The sequence below is a fragment of the Phyllobates terribilis genome, unplaced genomic scaffold (assembly GCF_046119375.1).
Source record: "Phyllobates terribilis strain yellow unplaced genomic scaffold, ASM4611937v1 Scaffold_3__8_contigs__length_932513732, whole genome shotgun sequence".
NCBI lineage: Eukaryota > Metazoa > Chordata > Amphibia > Anura > Dendrobatidae > Phyllobates > Phyllobates terribilis.
In genome coordinates, this window is record NW_027362763.1 from 263,238,731 (window position 1) to 263,265,899 (window position 27,169).

The following is a 27,169-nucleotide window of genomic DNA, read 5'->3' on the forward strand; positions in this document are numbered from 1 at the left end:
TCATCACCCTCCTTCATGCGCAACAGATTGTATGCCCCCTTAAGGTCAATTTTAGAGAACCACTTGGCCCCCATTAACTGGTTAAACAGATCAGGAATCAATGGCAGTGGGTAAGGATTGCGTACAGTAATTTTGTTAATCTCACGAAAATCCAGACAAGGACGTAAACCGCCGTCCTTTTTTTTACAAAAAAAAATCCAACCGCCACAGGAGACTTAGAGGGCCTAATGTGACCGGCGGCCAAACTTGTCTGTATGTATTCCTCCAAAGCTTTCCTCTCAGGAATAGTAAGGTTAAATAAACGACTTTTAGGAAGAGTCGCTCCAGGGACAAATTCAATAGAACAATCATAGTCTCTATGGGGAGGCAAAACCTGCGATTCCTTCTCAGAAAAAACTCTCCAAAAATCCTGAATAGGAACAGGCAATTCTCCCCTATCCAAAGCTGCAATACGCCCGTTACAACACTTGTCATAACATTTATGGCTCCAGTATTTAATTTCATTGGTAGACCAATCCAGTACAGGATTGTGAAATTTTAACCAGGGCAATCCCAATATTACTGGAGAAGGCAAGTTATTCAAAACTACCAAATCCAATTTCTCATGGTGAACACCATTAATAGTGAGAGGAAATTCACAGACCTTGAGAGTAATATTCTTCAAAGGGGAACCATCCACAGAAACCACAGCAATGGGGGATGATAAAGGTTCGGGTTTTAAATTGAGTCTTTCCAAGAATCCCCCATCAATTACATTCAGAGTAGACCCACAATCGACAAACACCCGAAATTCCATTAATTTTTCCTGAGCAATCGTGGAAGCAGCTAAAAATACACCCTTGGAATTTAAACAGGCAATACGGGCATGACTGACCATTTTTTTTTCTTTCTTCATACGAAGCTCACAGCCTTTAATCAAATGACCAGATTTTCCGCAATAGAAACACAAGCCTTCAGAAAATCGACGGTCTTTTTCTTGAGAGCGAGGTGCCACCGATCCAATCTCCATCGGTTCACCACTGTTAGTACACACATTCTCATAACCAGAAACTGACATAGCAGAGGATTTGCTCTCATTAACCCTAGCACGCAGTCTCCTATCCACCCGTATAGCTAATTGCATAGCCTGTTGCAAATCTTCAGGTGTAGGATAAGCAATTAGCAGGTCTTTAACCCTTTCACTGAGCCCAGCAAGAAATAGACTTTTCAGAGCAGAATCGTTCCACCCTATTTGAGTAGACCAACGACGGAAATGAGTACAATATTTTTCCACATTACCTGATCCCTGTTTCAAACGTCTCAACTCAGTCTCAGCTGATGCAACACGGTCAGGATCATCATATAATAGTCCCAAAGCAGAAAAAAAACTATCCACTGATCTGAAGCATGTATCACTAGGTTGCAAAGAAAAGGCCCACTCCTGAGGCTCTTTGCGCAAAAGTGACATTATGAACCCTATGCGCTGGGATTCATCCTCAGAGGACTTGGGTCTCAAACGAAAATACAATAAGCAAGCATTTTTAAATGAAAAAAATTCTCGATGTTCACCAAAAAATAAATCCGGCAAACATACCTTAGGCTCCAAGAAATGTGCTCCAGGACAGTTACTCACGTGCTGACGGAGCTCGGCCACCTCCAGAGAGAGTCCCTGCAGGCGATGAGCCAAATCCTGAACCGACACCATGATGGAACAGAAAAATCTTTCCTTAGAGAATTTGCAGGCTGGACTTACTGTTATGTTCTGCTACCAGAGCTAAGGAAAGAGAGGAGATCTGTCCCTACGATAGAACTCAGCTGAATCCCTACGATGTAACAGGGAACCTGATCCTGCGATCAGACCTGCTAAAGTCCTAAGCTAGTCTGTACGGAGACCTATAGATGTGGGGAAGGAATCCCTACAAGTACTAAGGACTGGGAGGAATATGGGACACCTCCTAACAGAAATAGTAGCAGACAGACGAACAAACAAAATATATAGAACATAGAGGTCCGTAGACCAAGCAAACCAACAGAGCAAGACACAGAGCAAAGGCTAGCTAGAAAGTAGAAATACAATGAAGTGTTATGTTCTGCTACCAGAGCTAAGGAAAGAGAGGAGATCTGTCCCTACGATAGAACTCAGCTGAATCCCTACGATGTAACAGGGAACCTGATCCTGCGATCAGACCTGCTAAAGTCCTAAGCTAGTCTGTACGGAGACCTATAGATGTGGGGAAGGAATCCCTACAAGTACTAAGGACTGGGAGGAATATGGGACACCTCCTAACAGAAATAGTAGCAGACAGACGAACAAACAAAATATATAGAACATAGAGGTCCGTAGACCAAGCAAACCAACAGAGGAAGACACAGAGCAAAGGCTAGCTAGAAAGTAGAAATACAATGAAGTCCAGCAAAGCCAGAAGGGCGGAGCAGGCTTAAATAGGCCAACAAGGTCATGTGACCAGCAAAGGAAAAAAAACCTAAGAGCAAGGTTCTAACAGCGTCCCTGTCCTCACCTTCGGACGTATAAGTAATCAAGTGGGAAGTGCCGCAGCTCTCACTTCCTCTTGATTACATATACATCCTAAGGTGGGGATAGTGATGCCAGCGCTGATTGGGTTCAGGACTTGTGTGTCATAACAATCCTGGGAATGAGCAATGCCTGAGACTAGTTTCTCCATTCAGGAGGCGTCTTGAATCATCACCAACAGAGGCTTTTCTACAAAGTATTAAATACATTTCAGTAAGGGTGTTCAATACTTTTTCCCTGTGTCATTTCTCATTATTACACATAATTTATGGACATCTATACTTTGATTTCTTTGCCTCTGTGGATTGGATGGGTTGTTACCAACACCTGGTGAGAATTTCATGTCAATAACACTTTAAGAAATATATTTACTTAGAAAATTGGTGACGTGTTCAATACTTATTTCACCCACTGTATATGTAGTAAGTAGATTAGAGATACACTAACCTGCGCTGGACGCACAGTATGTGGGGACTGGTCATACATTTCATTGTTAGAGGATAATAAGCAGGAATTGATGAAAATACATTGCTTTTACCACCGAAACCTTTTGTATAAATATTTCAATATGGGGGAAATCAAGTCGCAGTGTGTAATGGTTCTCATCTGCTCGCTGAGTACAGCACCGAGGCTTCCTTATGGACAATGTTACAACTCAGCTATAATATAGTATTATGAGAATTGCCTAGAGAAATAAATCTCATATTCTGGTTATATTGTTCTGCGGCCCCAGACGATGCTCTATAGGATCAGCAGGCGCTGTTAGTATAAATATATGGACCTCACCATGGCAACTGACAGGCCATAGACGGAGTATCTGGCTTTACAGCAGGCCTCTGCCATGTAGCTATCTGCATGCCTCTTCCCTTGTGTGCTGTCATTCCTTTCCTGGTCAACAAGTGATTAAAACCAGTATTTGTTAGTTCTTTGTTCCAGGTAACATCAGCCTGTTTAACCCCTTACCGGGCTGTGTGGAAAGTCTCCTAGTGGAACTAAACAAAGTGAACAAAATGTACAGAGAGGTGAACTCTAATTTGTTCCACAGGGAAGAATGAATAATTGAGCACGAGCTGCTAATTACTAACATTTCTTGCCAGGACTTTCTTAGCTTATTATCTGGTCCTAGCTATCGGCCAGATCTACGAGCCTAGCAGGGAAAAAATATGTAAGTTTGCATTAAGGGCAGTTTCACCCTCGCAGAGCTCGTTTTTCAGTCTGTTTATTAACAGGAGGCATCATACAAGTTCTTCTTTTCCAATAATTTTGAATTAGCTTTGCCTCGAAAAACTGCCACAAAATCTGAGCTGTTTAAAAAATAAATATGTGTGTGTGAAATCATCATATTCCTCAGACATTATCATCTCTGTCCCCATTGAGGCTCACAATTTATATTCCCTATCAGTATGTCCTTGGAGTGTGGGAGGAAACTGGAGAACCCGGAGGAAACCCACGCAAACATGGGGAGAGCATACAAACTCCTTGCAGATGTTGTCTGTGGTGGGATTTAAACCCAGGACCCCAGCACTATAAGGTTACAGTACTAACCACCGTGCTGTAGAAGTTACAGTATATATTGCCTCCCAATGATCTTTTTTTTTTCTTTAAAGAAGCAGTTTTTTTTATTTTCACACATCAAAAATGGAAAAGCCTGAAAATATTCCACAGGTTGAGCATTGTATTTTCCTAGACCCTGTGGTTATTATGTTCACACTACGCTTTTTTTCTCCTAAAAATGGCAGTAATATCACTCACAAAACATTTAAAAGAATCTTCCTATTTGTTTCTTTGGAAAAACAACTTGCTATTCTCATGTTCAAACTTTAAAATATGCCAAGTGTGACATGCAGAAGTAGTGCTGTTGCTTCAAAAGCATCCAGCAACTATAAGAGTTAACACAGGCACAAGAGACAGGAAGTGTTGTGCTTCAGAAGCATCCAGCAACCAGAGGGGTTAACACAGTCACAGGAGACAGGGAGTGTTTAGCAGAGCCCCAGGGGGATTGTGGGGAACTTTTTTATTAGTCTGGCTGGAGCCTAAGAGAAAGGCGGCTTATGATCTGTATCTCACAGAAGGCAAGTGAACAGAATTCAGGTCAGGAATGAAGCTAAACAAAGGTCAGATAGACTCCCTGAGCTAACAATGCAGAGTATTATCAGAATGATAAGAACTGAAAGGAATCGTGTCACAGGGATCATCTCCAGGGCCGGCTCCAGGTTTTTGTGGGCCTTGGGCAAAAGAGTCTCAGTGGGCCCCTTTAACACATACCACGATTCATGATGCACAGATACCGCAGAGAAATATATATATAGTACAATGCCGAAGATTTCACTTCTTACATTACATGAGCGATATCTATTGTAAATTCTACAATAGCTCAGAAACCGGTGAATTCTCTCAACGCACAGAGCAGACTGGACAGTAGAGTCCTCCATACAGTATTATGGGCCCCATATATTGCTCCATTAAGAATACTGGTCCCCATATAACGCTCCATATAGGATACTCGTCCCCATATAACGCTCCATACAGGATACTGGTCCCCATATAACGCTCCATACAGGATACTGGTCCCCATATAACACTCCATACATGATACTGGTCCCCATATAACGTTCCATAGAGGATACTGGCCCCCTAATAATTCTCCATACAGAATACTGGCCCCCACATAATGCCCCATGCAGGATGTCACCCCCCTTATAATGCCCCATGCAGGATGTCACCCCCCCCATATAATGCCCCATGCAGGATGTCACCTCTCCCCTCCATATAATGCCCCATGCAGGATGTCACCTCCCCACCCCATATAATGCCCCATGCAGGATGTCACCTCCCCCCCCCATATAATGCCCCATGCAGGATGTCACCTCCCCCCCCCATGTAATGACCCATGCAGGATGTCAACTTTCCCCCCCACATAATGCCCCATGCAGGATGTCACTTGTCCCCCCCCCCATATAATGCCCCAAGCAGGATGTCACTTGTCCCTCCCCCACCATATAAAGTCCCATGCCTCCATACACATAAAAAAAAAATTTAATACTCACCTCACTTTTCATCTGCTGCCGCTGCTCCGGACCCATCACCTGCGCCGGCGTTTTCCTGCTCTGCGCTGCCTGTGACGGCTCAGGAGAAAGCGTGGTGTAAAGACGTCACCGTGCCCTCTGACCTGAGACGTCACAGTGCAGCAGCCATGGAAGGGACTGGAGCTGCTGCGGAGGCATGGGGAGAGGTAAGTATTGTGCCAGGGTCCTGAGCAAGCGGGGGGGGACCGGACGCTGGCACCGGCCCCGCACCGCTCATGGGTCCCATAGCGCGCCGGGGTGCCCGACCCGACGGTGGGCCCCCCGCCTGCTCAGTGCCCCGACACTTGCCCGGGTGCGCAGGGTGCTGACGCCGGCCCTGATCATCTCCTTCATCAAACCCCCTCCCCTCCATCTCCATGCAGGATAAATAATGCTGTGCACTATTGTGTCCATGTGAAGTAAAAGCCTGTGGTTGTGTATGCATAGAAGTGTGCTGCTAAGAGATCTATTCTATGCTGAATTATGCTACTGAAGAGACTGACATTAATGTGCCTGCTTTAATAGACTGTACTGTGGTGAAGCCTGTTGCTTCAAAGAGTTAAAGGGAATCCGTCACCACTTTGGAGTTATCAGACCTCTACTATGGGCATACAGGGTATAGAAAAGTAAATCTATACTCACCTGTATGGCCCATAGTAGAGGTCTGAATGCAGAGAAATATAATTTTATCTCCTTGGTTTTTCACAGGATTGGTGTCCCCTGGACGCCAAGCTATCCCCGCCCGTCTGCTTATTATTCCACCAATTCCCCACCTATGTCCACGTTTACCATATTTCCCCCCCTCCCCGATCATCACAGGGCCCTGTGACGTGCGATTTTTCCCCTCACCTCCCGGCGCATGCGCAAAGCGCGGCTCACAGGGAGCGCGCTTTGTTTCCTCCCGGGCCCGTTTGGCTGAGCACAGTGCCACAGTGCTCTATTGCGCAGGAGCCAGGGAGTCCACAGTGACTCCCTGGTGCCTGCGCAATAGAGCACTGTGGCACTGGTAACATGTATGACATGTAAATACACCCCAATACTGAACTTCCGAAGGCCACGATTGCTAATTATTAGATGAATTTATCATAATGGGACAAATTAACCTAGCTTTCTAAGGCCCCATTTCCATATGCAAAAACGTTTTTTCTCCACTACATTTTTTCTGCTGGTTTTTACACCAATATACTGTACTCCCACCTCTCCAGTGATGCGTCGGTCACGTCTGTGGCCCTTGATTTGCTACAGTAGTCGTGTGTCAGTAAAGAGGAGCAGCAGGTATCAGTAGGTGAGTATGTCTTTTTTATAATTTTTACAACAATCTTGGCTCATAAAAGAAAAAGGGATTGAGATACAGTTTAATTAAAGGGAACCTGTTTCGTGAAAAAACACTACTAACCTGCAGATATGGGGTTAATCTGCAGGTTAATCACGTTGAGAACCTGCCCGGCCGGCGCCCACACTTGAAGCCATGGTGCTGAATGGAAATTAACTTTATTCCTCCCATCAGCGTTCAGCTTCACGGGGGCGGTGCCGGCACAAGTTCAATCATTGCTTTGTATATAGAGAGCGGCAGCTGAAACCACGCCCCCGGCACTATCAGCTCGCTCAGCCTCCCTCCTTGACTGGAAGCTGAATTCTGCCGGGAGGCATAAAGTTAATTTCCTCAAGGCAGCGGGGCTCTACGTGCCAGTGCTGGGCAGGATCTGCCGGTTAATAGCATGTGATTGGTTCCCTTTAATATATAAAAAAAATCAACTACAATTTTGCAAAATGCTAAATTTTAGCACCCTTTGTCATGGATAAAAGCTGGGGAATTGCGCAGATCCCACCGCTGCAGCCAGTTTGTCAAAGGACGCAACTACATATCCTGTACACCTCCAATTCCAACGCATGGAATATACATGTATACCCCGATACGGTCACTGCCAACTCCACAATCACACTAGCTGCCACCACTAATCGTTTAGACAGGCCAATTGGACACCTTTACAGGTGGGTTATGGCTTCAGGGGTGTGATTACAGAGCGAGAGAAACAAAGCTATTAAATTTTATCCATTTAATCCAGAAAGGTAGGCCATGTTTACAAAAAAAGATACAAAGATATTAGAAAATGGGAACAAAACCATACAGTAAATACAATGAAATAAAATAAAAGGCATAATAAAAGAAAAGTACTAAACTTGTGTCACAGAAATGGCTCTGATCTTAGCGGAGGGAGGAACTCCTTAGGGAAATGGACATAACTACAGCAAGTTGTACCTTCCAGGACTGACAAATGACCAAAACCCAAACTTGGATTTCTATTAGACTAAGGTTACGCCCACAGACCTCCCATTGTTGAGCTCATTTGGGGGCTGGTTGTGCAGTGTGCTAGGTCTTTTAGAATTTTATGAGATCCCCCAACTTTCAGGATGTCTTTTCCCCTGGAGGTCCCAGGTGGGAGATAACTTTGTCATGTTTCCTAGCACAATTTTACCTTTCTATAGAGATGAAACATGGCATGAATAGCATCATCCATTTGACCCAATGCTAAGTAGGAGGTTTTTGGCTGGCCTTACAGGGTTGTGAGTAAATGCGTTATGTTCGTCCCATCCCTACAACACTGAAAATATATCTCCCATAAATATTGAATCGCTGCAAACCTCAATATTCATCACTGACCACTGGCTCCATAGCGTTTGAGACAAATCCTTTGAATAGAGGAAACTGATTTCTTTGAACAGAGGAAGCACTTGAGTACATCAGTACATCTGATGTATTCAAAATCTGTTATTCTTTTTTTTGGAGGAAAATAATGAAAATATCAGCAATGTTGGTTTTATTCTTGCGTTGCTTATCGTGCAGTTTGACATGCCAACTTTATTTTATTGGGCAGTTTGATTACAGTGATATTTTTTATATATTTTATGATTTTTGCTCAATAAAAACACTTAAACAACACTTGTTTTGGTTTAACTCATATAATACACTTGAACAATCCTGTATTGCAGTATATTGTGACTGTTGATGTAATGCTGACAGGTGTCCTATTGGGTTATAATACCCCAATAACGTGGATTGTTTACGGGGTGAGGAATGAGATGACAGAGGCATCTAAGAAGTTAGATACAGTGAGGCCTCTAACTGCTTAGATGCCAATAGTGACTGCGGCTTATAGGGGGGATAAATGCCTGGGACAAGTACAATCATTCTGGAGCAACATCTTTGTGAATGATTACCAGTGTGTATGTCTGCTGTATGTACGTGGGCTTTAGCTTAGAATGATTGTTGCATGTGAGGAATAAGTGCATGCTATAATTGGCCCTTGTGAAGTGTGATGATGCTCCCATCAGTCATAGCATACGTTGTTCTGAGTCACATCTTTTGTCAGTAATGACTAGTTCGGTAATACAATATTCTAGTCCTAGCATTCTCATAAGAGCCATCTATTTGAGTGATTTTCTTTCCAGTAACTACCCATATAAAACCCACCAGTGGCATCACTGATTGTATAATTTATGATAATGTACCTTGCAAGATAACTAGAGGTTTTAACATTATTGTATGATTATAATGTGACTATAATGTACATTTGCTACAGTGACAATTAAAGGGAATCTGTCTCCAGGTTTTTACTATCTCATCTGAGAGCAGCGTAATGTAGGGACCCTTATTCCATCGATGTGTCACTTACTGGGTGCTGAAGTTTTGATTAAAAATTGTTTTCTTTGCTGCATCTATATCAGTTTCCTGAATGCTGAGTTCTGTATAACCTACACCACTGATTGACAGTTTCCTGTGTAAACCACTACAATAACACTCTCAGAAGCACGCTGGACCAAGTAGTGCCCCTCACCCTCAGAACCTCTAAACACAGAGTAAAACAGCCCTGGCTCACACCGCAAACCCGATTTCTCCAGCGTTGCGCTAGAAGTGCCGAGCACCTATGGAGGAAAACTCGCGCACTAGAAAACTTTATTCACTATAAATTTATGTTAACAACATATAACTCTGCCCTTCACCTCGACAAACAGACCTACTTCACCACCCTGATGTCCTCACTATCCAACAACCCCAAAAAACTCTTCGATACCTTTCACTCACTCCTAAAGCGCAGGCCCCCATCATGGACATTTGTGCCGAGGACTTGGCGTCCTACTTCACAGAAAATAGACACCATCCGTCAGGAAATCAGCTCCCAGCCACCAAGTGCCATGACTCCCATCCCTCCCTACAGCACCTCTGGATCACTCTCTACATTTGACCCAGTCATAGAAGACAGAAGACGAAGTCTCCAGGCTCCTCTCTTCTTCTCATCCCACTACATGCACCACTGACCCCATCCCCTTACATCTCTTTCTTCAGTCGTCACTACTCACCTAACTAAAATCTTCAACCTCTCCCTCTCTTCTGGTATCTTCCCCTCCTCCTTCAAACACTCCATCATTACTCCATTATTAAAAAAAACCTTCCTTGACCCTTCCTGCACAAACAACTACAGACCAGTCTCCAATCTTCCCTTCATCTCTAAACTCTTGGAGCTCCTGGTCTACTCCCGCCTTACCAGTTACCTCTCCACTCACTCTCTTCTAGACCCATCACAGTCCGGCTTCCGCCCCCTACATTCTACAGAAACTGCACTCATCAAAGTAACCAATGACCTTCTGACAGCAAAATGTAATGGTGACCACTCTCTGCTCATTCTTTTTGACCTCTCTGCAGCCTTTGACACCATTGACCATCACCTCCTACTCTCTATGCTCCACTCAATCGGCATAAAGGACACTGCCCTCTCCTGGTTCTCCTCCTACCTATCTGACCGCTCTTTCAGTGTATCGTTCGCTGGCTCCACTTCTTCCCCCCTTCCTCTCACTATTGGGGTTCCTCAGGGTTCAGTCCTTGGCCCTCTTCTCTTCTCTCTCAACACAGCCCCAATTGGACAGACCATCAGTGAATTTGGTTTTCAGTACCATCTTTATGCTGATGACACACAACTATACACCTCATCCCCCGACCTTACCCCCGCTGTACTACAGAACACCAGTGACTGTCTGGCCACAGTTTCTAACATAATGTCCGCTCTCTACCTGAAACTCAACCTTTCCAAAACTGAACTTCTTCTGCTCCCGCCGTCTACTCACCTCCCTAAATCTAACATCTCTCTCTCCGTGTGTGGCACCACAATAATGCCGAGCCAGCAGGCGCGTTGTCTGGGCGTTGTGTTTGACACCAATCTCTCCTTCACCTTCATTATACAATCTCTTGCCCGCTCTTGTCGCTTGCACCTGAAGAACATCTCTAGAATCCGCCCCTTTCTCACCTTGGAAACAACAAAAACCCTCACTGTTGCCCTGATCCACTCCCGCCTTGACTACTGTAACTCTCTATTAATTGGCCTCCCCCTCACTCGACTTTCCCCTCTCCAGTCCATCCTTAATGCTGCAGACAGGGTCATCTATTTGGCTAACTGTTACTCAGACTCCTCCAGTGCCAGTCATTTCACTGGCTGCCCATGAATTATAGAATACAATTTAAATTGCTTGTTGTCACCCACAAAGCTCTCCATAGTGTGGTACCCCCCTACATCTCTTCCCTCATTTCTGTTTATCAGCCTACTCGTTCTCTACACTCCGCAAGCGACTTTCGACTAACATCCACACTAATCCGTACCTCCCACTCCCGGCTTCAAGACTTCTCCCGAGCTGCACCTATTCTCTGGAATGCTCTACCCCAAGAAATTAGGATGAACCACAACTTACACAGTTTTATGCGCTCCCTAAAAACACACCTGTTTAGGGCAGCCTATCACATTCCCTAATCGAAGTCCTCTTATATAGCCCATCCCTTACTTCTCCAAACACAACTCTCCACCGAACCAAAAAGCACTACAGATACTGGCTGGTGATGAGCTCACGCAGCCTTTATCTATCCCTCATCCCCTCAAGATGGCTGGAACATCATTGTAAATAAGCCCCTGTACTTTGTGTCACCCCCACCTCATTGTAGATTGTAAGCTCTTACGAGCAGGGTCGTCATTATTTTTGCTGTAATTATTGTATTATCTTTAGCTATGTTACTTATGATTCTTGTATATGAACCTCTGAATTGTTAAGCGCTGGGGAATATGTTGGCGCTATATAAATAAAGATTATTATTATTATTATTATTACACTGTGCATAGGCAGAAAGCTGCCAATCAGTGGTGCAGGTGGGGCTATACAGAGCTCATGAATATGGAGAACTACATGTCAATAGGTTTACTAGTTCTCTAGTGATAATCTCCTACTGATAAAATAATAATTTTAATAAAACTACAGCAAGCAGCTCAATAAGTGACCACTGGAATCAGGGTCTCTGGCCTTACATCATGCTGTTCTCACATTAGGTGACAAAAATTTGGTGACCGATTCCCTATAAGAGTAAGTAAAAGCTTAGGTTTGAAATTCGTGTCATGGCTTATTTGATCATTTTCTTTTTATATTTTTACATGTGTTTTTCCTGCCTTTTGTTGTTCTGTGGACAAACCTAGAAACTACAGATTACCCAAACGGGGGATAATTTTATCTAGCAAATCAGTTCACTATCACTGACTCAAAAGTGGGCTAAGATACTAAAATGCAATACTTTATTATAATAGATTAAAATACCTATACTCAACTTCCACTTCTCTAATATCCTAGTGATGCTGAGCTAAGATAAATTGTTTTCCGCCCTAGGGAAGAAAGAAAGAGGTGAAAAACACTGATTATCGACAGCTGTAGATATAACCAGAAGAATTTTTTTCCTCCAATGGTCACACATTCACATTCAGAGTGCAGAATACAATCTGAAGGTGTTCTATTCATTCTGTAATGTTCACATCAGGAGATGTTCATAGACTTATGGCTGATACTGTACTGCTGATGGGGGATCTCAGCAGCCACAATGGGAGTCTGCGCAGACTTGTGAGTTCTGATGGTAACTGATGACAAAACAATTCTCTGTGTTGTCTGATCCTGCTTCCATATTGCCTTCTATCTGTCATCTTAATATTAACATACATTTGCAGATTCTGACTACATAGTGTTTGTAGTCTGTTACCATGGAGATACATAGTTCTTCATAGGAGCTGTATTTACAAAACAATAGGAGACTTTTAAATACAACCAGTGCAAAGTTGTTTATTTTTTCGTTGTAGATGTGATGGACCTTCCTTAGAAAGAAATCACAGTGTCTGTGAATCAATAAAATTACTGGTTTCTAATATGGCAGCTTTTCAGTAAAAATAGTTAAAGGACAGGTTTTTCTTACCCCTAACTTAAGCTGGTCTGAACATTTAAATTTATTTATTTATTTTACTCACTTATATAGTGCCATTGATTTCACAGCGCTTTACATACATTATCATCGCTGTCCCCATTGGGGCTCACAATCTACATTCCCTATCAGTATGTCTTTGGAGGAGTGTGGAAGGAAACCAGAGAACTCAAAGGAAACCCACGCAAACACGGGGAGAGCATACAAACTCCTTGCAGATGTCCTTGGTGGGATTTGAACCCAGGTCCCCAGTGCTGCAAGGCTGCAGTGCTAACCACTGAGCCACCACGCTGCCCAATAGCTCATGAATATTGTTTCAATGTACAGATGCCTACTTGCTATAATTTAAAGTGATAGGACAGCTGTCCCATCATTTCCTTAAAAGGGGTAATACAGGGCCGCTCATTTCCCCCCCATGTCATGTTTACAGATATCTGCCAGGTCCGATGTGTTAGCGGCAGACATCATGGATCTGTAGCTGTGACATCTTCTGCCCTGCTCACCTGTTAAAGAACGTGGAGCCGGGTTACCCCTTTAATATTGTCAAAAAAAGCTAGCACTAATATGTCAAGCGTCTTCAATATTGTAAATCCCCTTGTACTTTTCTTCACCTGGACCAAAAAGAAAACGATATATGTTTCTATAATTATACAGTGAGGCAACAGCCTTCATAAATCTTCCTTTGTAATTACGGTATTCATTGTGATGACATCAGCCTATCTGGGTCATTCTGCAGCTGCACGCGGCTCTCCGAAACGTCCTACTTACCTTGATTGTGAGAGTGATAGAAATTTGTTTCTTTTAATACAAGAGTGATATCCAATTACATTGTCATTTACCATGCTTTATATTACAAATATGTAGTCTGGTTTTAAAACACTAATAAGGTATTTAATACGGCCCTGTAAATGTTCGATAAATATCATTACAGATCTTACATTTACTGATGGAAATTGTGTTTGTTTTAAATACCTTAAATGGAGACAATCCCTTACAAAAATCGTCTATTGAGGTTATGACCTGATCCCTCTGGGTCTAAATTTCTGCACCAACCAAGCAGAAATTTACCTACAGAGCAGCCCTCCTTTTTGGCCGAGGCAGGGGATTCTCAAGGTGGGGGACTCCCTCTGTAATGGCTATATTCACTAAAGAGGATAAAGACTGGGTTTCTTTTGAGAAAACTCTTTTAAGATGAGACAGGTGTGTCAACATCTAACGGATGTCTAAAAATGGGTACATTAGTGTGCTTAAATTAGTGATTGAGGGGTGCTGCTCCCATAGCCAGAGTTTTGTCATTGGGGGTAGGTCTGTATACTGGTGCCTACCATCCAGCAAAATATTTAGATTTGAGAGTCCTCAGTGGTTGATACCTTTTAATGGCTAACCGAAAAGATGGTAACAAATTGCTGAAAACATACAGAAAAATGACAGTGTGGTGATCTGTGATGGGAGCTGTTAGCACCTGCTAGTTTAACCATTTATGGAAATCTTATGGATGTCCTTATTAATGTCTAACACCAGTGGTGTCTGACATACAGAAAAGAGATTCTCTGGCCGATTGGGGACAAAGAATGATATGAGTTGCCTTTGCTTGACAAATGCTTTTGGATCTGAAACATTGCCTATAAAAATCCACAAGGATTTAAAGTGACTTTGTCTCCTTTTATGTTAGATTGGATAGAGAAAAAAAAGAGAAACATGGCTTCTTCTAATGCAATAAATTCAAGATGGATTTGTAACCCCATGCTTGTACCAATTCACCACGGAGCCGCTCACCTTGGTTATTCAGCAAGCGGGCACATAAATGGGGGTCAACATATGGTATAGGTCTGAGTGAATGAGGAAAAAGCTGCAACAACCACTCAGAAGTGTTTTGTGATGTTTAGGCATCCACGCAAATAATTAACATTAAGTCCTGGGAAAATTCCTGCGCCTTGGCCGCTACCAGTTGGGGGAGTTCATATGGATTACAAAGTGGTTCCAGCATATTGTAGATTCAATGAGTATTTTATTTTTACTAGGAAGCATAAAAAAACACAAACAGGCATAAAAATAGAGGTATAAACTCCATGCAACGCGTTTCAGCTCCACAACTCCATCTCCTTTTATACTGACTTCTTTTTTTCTTCTGTGATTCTGTAGTTGTTTCTTTTGCTAAGAATACAAATTTCTGTCTAGATGATTAATGTCAGTTTCAACCCTTTATCACCTTGTAATTTTTAGGTCCAACATTCTGGATTGATTTATTTTTTGGTAGAAATATTCCTGACGCAGACGTCCAAATCCCATCTCATGCCCTGTTGGTATTGTGCATTGATGTATTCTAATAATTAGAACTCTTGTACAATACTCGCTGTGTATAGTTTTGTTGCCTCGACAATTGTGCCACATAGTGTGCAGTTGTGTCTCTCCACACCCGCCGTCAGATTGGGCAGGAGTGTATCATTGGAAAGTATATAGGTTTGTGACAATAGATTCAGTATATCTTGCATTTCATTCACTGAAATCCCTGCTCATTCTTGGCTCGTATGTCCAGAGGGCAGTCCTCATCAGTGACTGGCATCTACGTATACATATTCATATAGGGAAGGCTTTCTGCTACTCGCAGGCTGCGCACTGGACCACTGAGCCAAGAATAAGCAGGGATTTCAATTAATAAATCACAAGTAATACTGAATTTTTTACCACAAAACTATGTATCAATTTATTCGGATTCTTCTGCTGTATAACATGGTGCCAAATTATTAAACAACATTTTCACTGTGACAGGTTCCCTTTAAGGCCATTGTGCATTAAGGAACATTAGGTACTTTACATGTGTCTCTTTAGACCGCTAATTGATCACCATGGTTGGACTGTATATGATGTATTGATATTCATTACACTTATCTTTTTTTTTTATTTAGAATTAAAACCAAAGAAGCAAATGACTTCCATAATAAACTTCAAGGAATGGAATTTGATAAAGAAGCAATAATACTAAAGTAAGCGTAGATCTTTGTGTGCATTTAATCTTAGAAATAAGGGAGTATTGAAGCCTGAATATAAACCAACTCAGTGTGAAAGGTCATTGACATAAGTAATCAGTTGATGATAACACATATCGCCATATTTTTCCCTTTCTTAAAACAAATGACCCTGCATCCTTAGTTACTTAAAATGTGACGAGGTTGGATACATTTCTAATCCCTTTGTTGAGGTAGGTGCTGCACTAACTTGCAACCTCTTGTGAAGAGATCTTTCTATATCACTATGCTTAGATATGAAGTACAAAGGAAGTTAAAGGGATTGTCCACTACTCAGACAGCCCCTTATGAATCCACATGATTCTTCCCAGTAAATAATAACACTTATATTCACGTCCGATGCCTGCGCCGTTCCACTGGTGTCGACTCTCCCGGGGATTGCGTGACATTGCTATGTCACGCGATCCCTGCCTCCAATCAGCGCTGGCTTCACTCTCCTCTTCTATGGATGTAATTAACATTCAGAAGAAGTGAAAGCTGCACTATTCTCTCACCTTCTTTGGAAGTCTTGATTGTCCAAAGAAGGAGAAAGTGAAGCCAGCACTGATTGGCCGCTGGGATCGAGTGCCAAAACAATGTCAAGCAATCTTCGGGAGAGCCAGTTCCGACACCGCTGTAATGGCGCAGTCATCAGAGGGGAGTATAAGTGTTATTATTTTACTGGGGTGAAACATAGGGATTCAGAAGGGGTTGTCCAATTAGTGAACTACACCTTTAAAGAGAAACTGGCACCAGGATTTTGCTGCCTCATCTGAGTGATGACTAAAGTATACCCTGTTTTAGCAATTAACAATTTAGCTTTTGTTTAATCCCAACTAGATATAAATATAGCATGTTCCCTTGTAAATGTACTTAAAGGGGTTGCCCGGTCCAAATTGATAAGTCCGCATACATACCCTCCAGTCCCTGCTCAGAAACCAGTGAATCCTTGTAGTGCACAGTGTGTGTGCTGGGGGGATTCATAAGTCTTCAGACACTCAGAGGGACTGCAGACTTATCGATTTCGACCAAACAACCCCTTTAAGAGTACGGTATATATGTATCTATATATAGTAAAAATTACTTTATAAATAAATAAATTTCACTACTCAACATTTTTAAGTCCCACAAAAAAAGAAAAATATATATATTTTAAACTCACCCTGTCTGATCTTATGTGGTAAAACAGGTAATGTATGATTTCTAAGCTCATGGGTGCCACTCAAATAAGGTAAAGAAACAACTGTTAAAGCCCACTAAAATGGCAGGATTGTTGGAGTATTTGTGTATGGCTCTTGCCAACTCTCCCAGAATGTCAAGGAGACTTTCAGAATAAGGGGAAGCGTTGTCAAATCACCCAAGAACCTCTGAAACCTCCCAGAGTCTTCCAGTACTTATGGTAGATTTTTCTTGTGTGACATTGTTGTTTCGTCCCTGCATTGTAAAGCCAATTCAATGGGCATAGAAGAGCCATGGAGCAGCACGACATAAAAAATTGTTAGTGTGCGTGTGGGGCATGTTTTTAAGCACCACCATACAAATCCTCTCAGAGGGCCATCTTTAAAAGTTGACTTGACTTTGTGGAACTTACTTCTATATGCTGCAAGTATTACAGGTTCTCCACGAGCTTGTGACCAGACCTGTCCATCAGCCTCTTCCTATTTAAAAATGGCTTTCTCTTGCACAGTGTCTTTCAATTGGAGGATCCGATGGTCATGTTTGGTCACATGCTCCTTCATCAGCAGCTATTTTGAGAACAGGAGCGCTGTGCAGTCTGTGAAGAAGTCTGCACTAACAAGCAAACAACGCTTCACAAAGAACAACCTTGAATCAGTATGTCTGTCAGTATGTCTGTCACTATCTTATGCTACCCTCAGACAGGACGGCATGACGGACGTGTCAACTGCCCTTTAACTGGTCAGAAATATTGTGACAGCAGAAACCGGTTTTTTTTTTTATGAATATTAGTTAAAACGTGAAGAATGTTAGTTTCTTATCTCACAGTTTTCAGTCTCATCACTGCCATATAAATGTATTTGATCTGAACAAGATGGCTCGCGACTGCAGGTGACATGTATTTATGCCATTCCTTTCATTTTGTATCCATTATTCTTTAATCTTTTAGACTTAAAAAGGATCTAAAGGAGAACAATGAGGCAGTGACAGATTCTCAACAGAAGTGCAAGCAGTTACAGGAAGAGATCACAGAAGTAAGGAGGACAGGAGAACATTTCAGAAAGAGAACGCACCATTTGGAAAATGAACTGGAAACAACGAAGGAAGTTTTAAAGCAATCAAAAGAAGAAGTCGCCCATATGAAGCATGAAAGGTACATACATGATATAAAATCACACCCATGACATAAGATTACACCCTGATGACTGTCACCCCCGCAAATGTCACAAGACACATTTCTATCATTGCATCCCCTTAATAATAATGTCCACCCAAATGGTAAAAGCTGCAATCTGATGTAATAACATTACTGTGTTGTTGCACATAGTTGATCCAGGGAACTAGTGTGAAGTCAGGAACGGCAGACATATTTGTTGTCACCTTTAAAATGGCTTCTCAGCAACTAAAACTTCTGTTTGATAATTGTCAGCATGTTTTATTAATAAGTGTCAGATGACAATTTTACTATCAGCTACTGTGGTAGATCCGCTCACTTGGTTGCACATAGAGGTAGACACATGAACACTGTCTCTTTAAATCTTCTGTGGTTATTAAGAGTTCGGGATAAACTACCGCAACGCTAGTACAACAAACATGGCCTTCCAGGCCTAACAGGAAAACAAAACATAACATATGGCACAGTCCTTGTTGCTACGGGAAACCACCCGCTTTAGGAACAAAACTACCCAAGGTTTAGCTTTCCTTAACATGAACATCACAGCTCCAGAGCTTGTGACTCCAAACTCACCCCACCCCAAATGGCTGGGAATTTATCCTCTGACCTCCTCCCTTTCTACAGGTGTTTAATCACCCTAGCACTAAGATGGCTGATTAACCCCTCTCTGTACTTCGTGTGCTGCAACATTTTTTCTATGTTTGTATTACTGGAGCTAACAATCTCAGTGCTACACATCTTCCCTCCAGTACTTTGCCAGTTACTTTGTCAAACTACTGAAAGCTAATTCCAAACTGAAAACCAATATGATGCACGTTTTGTCACTATTAAGTTATGACTGCAGCAATAAAACAAAAATATGTCAATATCGCTGTAGTTTAAGAATACACAATTGTTACATTTTTTGTGTAAATCCCCTTTAAATTAGGATTTCTCTTCAATTGTTAGCACTGACTATGTCAGAATATCTTGATGGCTGTGGTCTTACATCAGATGTTTTTTTTATATTTCCCCCACAGTAATTGTTTATCAAGGATTCATTTTCAGAGAATGTTTTTATATTATTTTAAATGGTCCCTCTACCTTTTCAAAATAAGGTTAAAAGGGTATTGTACCATCTCAAACTAATACAATATATTCATGGAATACTCAGTGACTCCATGGAGAATTGGACCAGCCACCCCTCCCCCAATGAAGTTATTGGAGAAGGGGGTGTGAGCCCAATCAATGTTTTTAATTGGAAACTATAGAAGCTAGGGAAAGCTAGGGAAATGTCAACCCATTTAACCCATTTCTAGGGGCAGCTCTGATGTAAGCTAAAAAAACTGTGCAATGTCAAATACACAAGTTAGTAAAGACATGCTGCTTAAAAATTGTGTTTGTTAAAGGGAAGCTAACATCAGAAGTGAACGATCATTTAAATCATGTTATTGTGTTGCTTGTTTTTTTTTACATTTTTGTCAGATTTCTTTTCTATCCCAGTCATTTAAAATAAATAGTAATCCTGCAAATGTCACAGTGGCTACTGTGTTTTTTTAGAACAATGTTGACTATCTTTTCAGGAGCAGTTTATAGCAGTTTTTTTTTATCATCAATCAGGAAGCTTAAATAACAGGTAACAACTCTATACACAGCTGGTAACACAGGATCCACCAATCATAATTGTCCAGTGTGAAAATTATTCAAAACAAACATTGCAGAAAATGTTAAGAAAATATATATTTAACACAAATTCCTTATTTAAACAATAGCTCATTTTCTAATGATCGTTTCCCTTGAAGAAGTGTATCCCTAGCAACAAAAGTCTAACTTGATTTGTCTGACCAGTTTACAGTTCAAGTTAATTACACAGGCACCATTGGGCCCCATAGCAAAAGTCCTAATTTAACCCCCCAACCCATCCCCCCCAAAAAAAAAATTCAATGGAATAGGTCATAGCTCATAGGCATAGTAAAGAAGGGTGTATCTCCCAACTTTTAAAGACTGAGAGAGGAACATGTATTGTGGCACTTACAAACTTATTTTTCCCCTATTGAAGCCTAGTACGATGCACCTTTCTTGGCCCTCATAAAGTATGATGCCTACAAAAATGCCCTCCAAGCCCAGTAGGATACCCCCATAGTGAATTCCTCCACATGACAGTATGATCCCTCCAATACAGTTATGTCCCCACAGTTCCCCCACATACATTATGATACTCACAGTGCCTCCAACACAGTATGATGGCCCCCACAATCCCACAACACAGTATGATGGCCCCACAGTCCCAAAACATAGTATGATGACCCCCAAATAGCCATCCACACAGTATAAGGGCCGTTACACAGTATAATGGCCCCCACAGTGCTCCACACAGTATAACAACTCCAATACAGCCCTCTGCACAGTGTAATGTCCCCCCACACAGCCATCCACACTGTATGATGTCCTCACACAGCCCAACATAATGTATAATGACCTCCACAAAATATAATGGCCCCCACACAGCCCTCCACATAATATGAGGCCCCCACAGCACTCTACACAGTATAATGACCCCAAGATAGCCCCTACATAGTATGATGGCTCCACACAGTCTTCCGCACAGTATAATGACCACTACACTGCTCTTCACATTATAACCCCCATAAGCCTACTCATAGTTTGATCACCCCCACAGTCCCCACACTTTATGATAGTCCGATATCACCCTACACACAGTATGATGGCCCCATGATATATTCCGCACACATAGTATATTATTATTATTTATTATTATAGCGACATTTATTCCATGGCGTTTTACATGTGAAAGGGGTATACATACAAAAATAATTACAATAATCTTGAACAGAATGTGACGACGACCGAATTGAGAGCTGCAGCTGTTGTGGTGTTGTATAAAGCAGCAGCAGCATTTGCATCATGTAAAGAACTAATGTCTGTAAGAGGGAGAAGGGATTCAGAGAGTGAGCCTAGGTCAAGGTGTTTAAGATTTCTGCGAGGGTGTGCAAGTTTGTGGGTTGGGGATTGTAGCCCTGGAGAGGAGAGGGTAGAAAATGTAATTAGGTTGTGGTCAGAAAGAGGGAAATGTGAGTTAGAGAGGTTAGATAGGGAACAGAGGCGAGTGAAGATGAGGTCCAGAGTGTGGCCATCTTTGTGACTGGCTGCGGAAGACCATTGAGCAAGGCCGAAGGAGGAAGTGAGGGAAAGAAGCTTAGAGGCAGCTGAGAGCGAAGTGTCGATGGTAATGTTGAAGACACCCATGATGATAGTGGGGATGTCAGCGAAAAGGAAATGAAGTAGCCAGGTAGTGAAATGGTCTAAGAAGGAGGTGGCTGGTCCTGGGGGGCGGTAAATGACGGCCAGTTGGAGGTTGGAGGCGGGGTAAATGCGCACACAGTGCACCTCAAAAGAGGGGACAGTAATGGAGGGTGGCAGTAAGATTTAGGTGAACGAGCAGTTATCTGACAGGAGAAAACCTACTCCTCCACCATGCTTGCCAATGGGGCAGAGAGTGTGGGAAAAGTGTAATCCACCGTACAAAAGTGCAGCTGGAGAGGCTGTGTCAGAGAGGGTGAGCCAGATTTCGGTAATGCTGAGGAAGAAAAGTTTGTTAGCGATGAAAAGATCATGGATGTAGGAAAGTTTGTTGCAGACGGAGCAAGCGTTCCATAGAGCTCCTTTTAGTGGCACTGGGGAAGTTGGCGCTGGGGGATGTGTATGAGGTTAGAAAGGTTGTGATAGATCGTGGATAGGAGGTGGAGGTGACTGTGGGGATGTGGGGAGGAGGGCCAAGATTTGGGGAGATATTGCCAGTAGTGAAGAGGAGCAGAAAAAGTGTTAGTAGGTGGGAGCAGGAGAGAGCATGAGGTGGCTGTCCGTGTTTGGAGACAAAGGATTGAATGTTGAGGAATAGTTCTGAGATGTGAGATGAATGGGGAGGATAGAGGGAGAGATGACTAGTTCCTTACTAGGTGTAGGGATTAGAGGTGGTTGTAAAAAGTGAAGGATTAAGGGGGTGAGAGTGAAAACAAACACAAACATTGTTTACAGTGTCCCAGTATCCAGTTACCACCTTCTGTTCCCTTCAGGTTCAATTCAGGTATAATTCATATTTCTACACTTAAGCAATACACTTAAGGCGATGTACAGCAGACTCCTTGCTCACAATATATTTTCTACAGAATTTGCTATATCACCACACATAGAATATCACCACACACAGAATGTCAACCCACACAAACATACATTGATAAAATAAAGAAAACTACTTACCTTTCCCCATTCCCACGCTGCTCCAGTCTCTGCAGCAACCCACAGCTGTGGCATTAAACAAATTCTTCCTCCTTAACGTTGTAATGAACCCAAGGACAGCGTCAACAACTAGTCAAGTAAGTTGATCAAACTTGCAAATCTATAGGCCAGCAATGTGCTTTGCAGACTCTAGACTTTCCTTCTCATGAGTCTTGACAAATATACAGTGGGGAAAATAAGTATTTGATACTCTGCCGATTATGCAAGTTTTCCCACCTACAAAGAATGGAGAGGTCTGTAATTTTTATCGTAGGTACACTTCAACTGTGAGAGACAGAATCTAAAAATAAAAACCATAAAATCACATTGTATGATTTTTACATAATTAATTTGCATTTTATTGCATGAAATAAGTATTTGCTACAATAGAAAAACAGAACTTAATATTTGGTACAGAAACCTTTGTTTGCAATTACGGAGGTCAGACGTTTCCTGTAGTTCTTGACCAAGTTTGCACACACTGCAGCAGGGATTTTGGAAAAATCTTCCATACAGATCTTCTCCAAATCTTTCAGGTTTGGGGGCTGTCGCTGGGCAGCAATGAGTTTCAGCTCCCTCCAAAGATTTTCTATTGGGTTCAATAGACCTTGAAATGCTTCTTACGGAGCCACTCATTAGTTGCCCTGGCTGTGTGTTTCAGGTCATTGTCATGCTGGAAGACCCAGCCACGACCCATCTTCACTGCTCTTATTGGGGAAAGGAGGTTGTTGGCCAAAATCTCGCCATACATGACCCCATCCATACTTCCTTCAGTACAGTGCAGTCGTCTTATCCCCTTTGCAGAAAAGCACTCTTAAAGTATGTTTTCCCCACCATGCTTCATGGTTGGGACGGTGTTCTTCGGGTTGTACTCCTCTTTCTTCTTCCCCCAAACACGGCGAGTGGAGTTGATACAAAAGTTCTATTTTGGTCTCATCTGACCACATGACTTTTTCCCATGCCTCTCTGGATCATCCAAATGGTCATTGGCGAACTTCAAATGGGCCTGGACATGTGCTGGCATGAGCAGGGGCACCTTGTGTACCCTGCAGGATTTTAATCCATGACGCCGTAGTGTGTTACTAATAGTAATGTTTGAGACTGTGGTCCCAGCTCTCTTCAGGTCATTGACCAGGTCCTCCCGTGGAGTTCTGGGCTAATTCCTCACTGTGAAGAATATTCTAGAATAATCACATGTGCCCTGGTTGTCAGGTTTCCACGCACAGCATATCCCGACTCCCAGCTGTAAGAGAGAAGGGAGGGGGGCTTCAGTGAGAGTGTCCCTCTATAGCTGTGAGCTGAGCTGACAAGCAGGCTCCCTGCCATGATCCTTTCCTTTGTTCACTAATGTGCTGTTTTGTTAAGGTACTATATTTCAATACCGAGTTGTGGGAGAACTATATGTCCCAGCTCTTCACAAAATGGATTTTCTAGCTCAGGGGGAGATAGTGAATGCCAGACTGCATCCTAGCCCAATCTAGCATGTAGGGATGAGGAGATACACGTCCCAGCCTTTTGGAACCTCCTAAAACCAGTGTGTTTGGTTTTCACATGTAGCAGGGGCCCGGCCGGGTCCGTTGACACCAGAACCGGTTCCCTGGGACCTTCCAGTAATTAGGTATGGGCCACTTTAGTTCTTGGAGTCTCTTAGCTAGGAAGGAACAGGATGGAGACTTGGAGTTGAGCCGGGGGGGGGTGTGGGAGTGGGAGTTCTAAGAGAGTTTGAACGTCTCTGTAGGTCTCTATAGCCAAAAGCCTATTGTCTTTTCCTGAGGAAGTTTGTGACATCAAAAAGTGTTGGAGAAGTCCAGCAACCAAGCAGGGCCCACAACCTTCCCCATATGGCCACCCATCCCCCGAGCTATGCTTTCCATCTACTGGTAACTGACTTTAAGATCTGTTATGCTTGATGTACCATGCTTTTGTATTCGTAACTCTGACCACTGTATATGTATGGAAAACAAAAGCAGTTGGAGCGCCAATGGTGAAGAGCCTGAGGTTTGAGGGGGGGGAATGAAGGGGGAGGATGTTGTGACCACTCACCTGGTCCTGTTGTGCCAAGGAGCCCCGCACAACAAGGGAAAACATTTCTAGGTGGGAGTCTGTAAGATGACCGCAGCTTAGCAGGAACTGCTGTAGGGAGTTTCTGTCTGCTTCAGCGGTCACATGACCAGGACCGTGTGACCGAAGTGGGCGTTCCACAATGACATCACGGCAGGTCCTGTAGTAAGCTAGTTGTAAACAGAGCAGCTTCCACCGCTCTCCACAGGGGAGATTAGCAATCAAGAAAGAAGGAATTGTGTGGTGATAGTGAAGCGCTTGAACAACTAGACAGAGTCGTGGCATTAGAGAGCGTACTAAACAATAAAAGGTTTGTGTGTTATAACCTAATCCCCTGTCTAGTTGTTCTAGCGCTTCACTAACACCGCACAATTCCTTCTTTCTTGATCACTGTATATGTATAACCTTGTGTATATAGTAGATTGTTTAGTGAGCCCTTATGGCAATTAAATATAAAATTTAATCTTGGGCTGTTCTTATATCTCGATCCACGAACCCTACGTCTGTTGTTCGGTCCAACGAGCACACTACCATGTTGGTTTCTAGCCCGATATATCAAATAGAATCTGGTGGCAGCTCTATCCAGGCCGACAAGTCTCTGCTTCACTGGAGTAGTGAAAGAGCCTCTCAGCCTGTCAGGAGTGTGGGAGAGTGTGGGGCCATGTCAGCGTCTGAGTGGACCACCTTGTCCCACTCCCTGGTGCCTCTCTGTACCCATGTGGACAGGAGGTGACGGTGTAGAACTGTGCCGATCTGACCTTACGCGTCCTTGAGGGGGTGCGGAACGTCATGTTGGTGCAAAAGGTAGATCCGTATCACGTGCTCCATCTGGCGTAGTGTGACGTCAGGCGGGTCCACCGGAAGAAGCGGCGACAGTGGAATTCTGCGGGGCCCGCCTGGTGCCGTTTCTTCACACTGATCTTTCTCAAAATAATCCTTACCCCATGAGGCGAGATCCTGCATGGAGCCCTTGATCGAGGAAGATTGACAGTCATCTTGTGTTTCTTCCATTTTCTAATAATGGTGCCAACAGTTGTTGCCTTCTCACCAAGCTGTTTGCCCATTGTCCTGCAGCTCATCCCAGCCTTGTGCAGGTCTACAATTTCTCCCTGGTGTCCTTAGACAGCTCTTTCGTCTTTGCGATGGTGGAGAGGTTGGAGTGTGATTGAGTGTGTGAACAGGTGTCTATTATATGGGTAAGTTCAAACAGGTGCAATTAATACAGGTAATGAGTGTAGAGTAGGAGGGCTTCTTAAAGAAAAACTAACAGTTCTGTGAGAGCCAGAATTCTTGCAGGTTGGTAGGTGATCAAATACTTATTTCTTGCAATAAAATGCAATTTAATTATTTAAAAATTATACAATGTGATTTTATTTATTTTTTTATTTGTAGATTCTGTCTCTCACAGTTGAGGTGTACCTATGATACAAATTACAGACCTCTCCATTCTTTATAGGTGGGGAAACTTGCAAAATCGCCAGTATATCAAATACTTATTTTACCCACTGAAGGAAAAGAAGCATGCGCAGTCAAACTTGTTTATGATAAAGTAAGGAAAAACCACTGTTTGCTAAACCAGAGTTTAGCAGATTGGTATCCTGTTTAAGACCAGCTTAATCCTCCAAGCAGCCTGTTTTTACAACTCCTACCTCTACATGTATTTTCCACCTAGATCCACTGGCCACATCATTGGGTTGGATGGAGCAGAGGTATATCTAGGTTTTCTGGCACCCTGGGCAAGAATTCAGTTTGGCACCCCCAGCACATATGCTGTTTGCACACTTAGTCACATGCCGACGATCTGCTCTTCCTAATTATCTCAATGTTCAGTGAAAAACAGAGAAGCAAGAAGAGAAGCTCGTTGTCACGTGACCGTAAGATTGAAAATCGCATATGAGTGAAGTGGCCATGTGATGCCTGAATCCTGACAGTGAGTATATTACAAGCTGTTAGGATTGGCATACTACAGGGCTTCATTTTATAATTAAAGGGCTTGTCCAGGTTTCAGATGAAAGTCTGCAGTCAATCTATGTGACTGCAGGCTTCTGAATTCTCACAGCGCATGCGCTGCACACTTTTAGGATTCTTCCTTGCACAAGTAAGCGATTTGTATACTTTTGGCCACATTCCAACTGGACGTGTTCGGCCTCTTTTAATTCATTTTTATCAAGTGAGGCCACGCATGTCTAGTCGGCACGTGACCGCATGTATGCAAATCACCGGCATGAGAGAATCCTGACAGCGTGCAGTGTGCACTATGAGAATTCAGAAGTCTGCAGTCACATAGAATGAGTGCAGGCTCATCACAAACTTGGACAACCCCTTTAATGCTCTTAACATAAATAAAAAAATGAGAAATAGTCAGTATCACAAAAAAACATTTACATCCAGGTACCTGATAAATGACGTCTCTGGAGTCTTTCTCTTTCTTTTCTTCATCTTGTCCAGATGCCATGATGAGTTTTCTCATCCACATCTCGTCTCTGCAGATTTCCATCTTCTCTAGCCTTCTGCAGCACATCCCCACATGATGCCCTTAAATATAGTAGTGTCATTATAATGCTCCTGAATAAAAATATCTGCCCTACACTGAGCCTTTGAATAAATACTTGCCCCTCATTATAT

General features: G+C 42.8%; 1 protein-coding gene across 3 annotated transcripts in view; it reads left to right on the plus strand.

Moving 5' to 3' along the window:
- The window catches only part of LEKR1 (leucine, glutamate and lysine rich 1), a 195,228-nt gene that overhangs the window by 126,371 nt on the left and 41,688 nt on the right, over window positions 1-27,169 (plus strand). For all 3 annotated transcript variants that reach the window (XM_073674775.1, XM_073674777.1, XM_073674776.1), the window contains exons 9-10: window positions 15,760-15,837; window positions 17,984-18,187. In XM_073674775.1, the coding sequence (XP_073530876.1) occupies window positions 15,760-15,837; window positions 17,984-18,187 (282 nt within the window). The remainder of the gene's footprint in view (window positions 1-15,759; window positions 15,838-17,983; window positions 18,188-27,169) is intronic.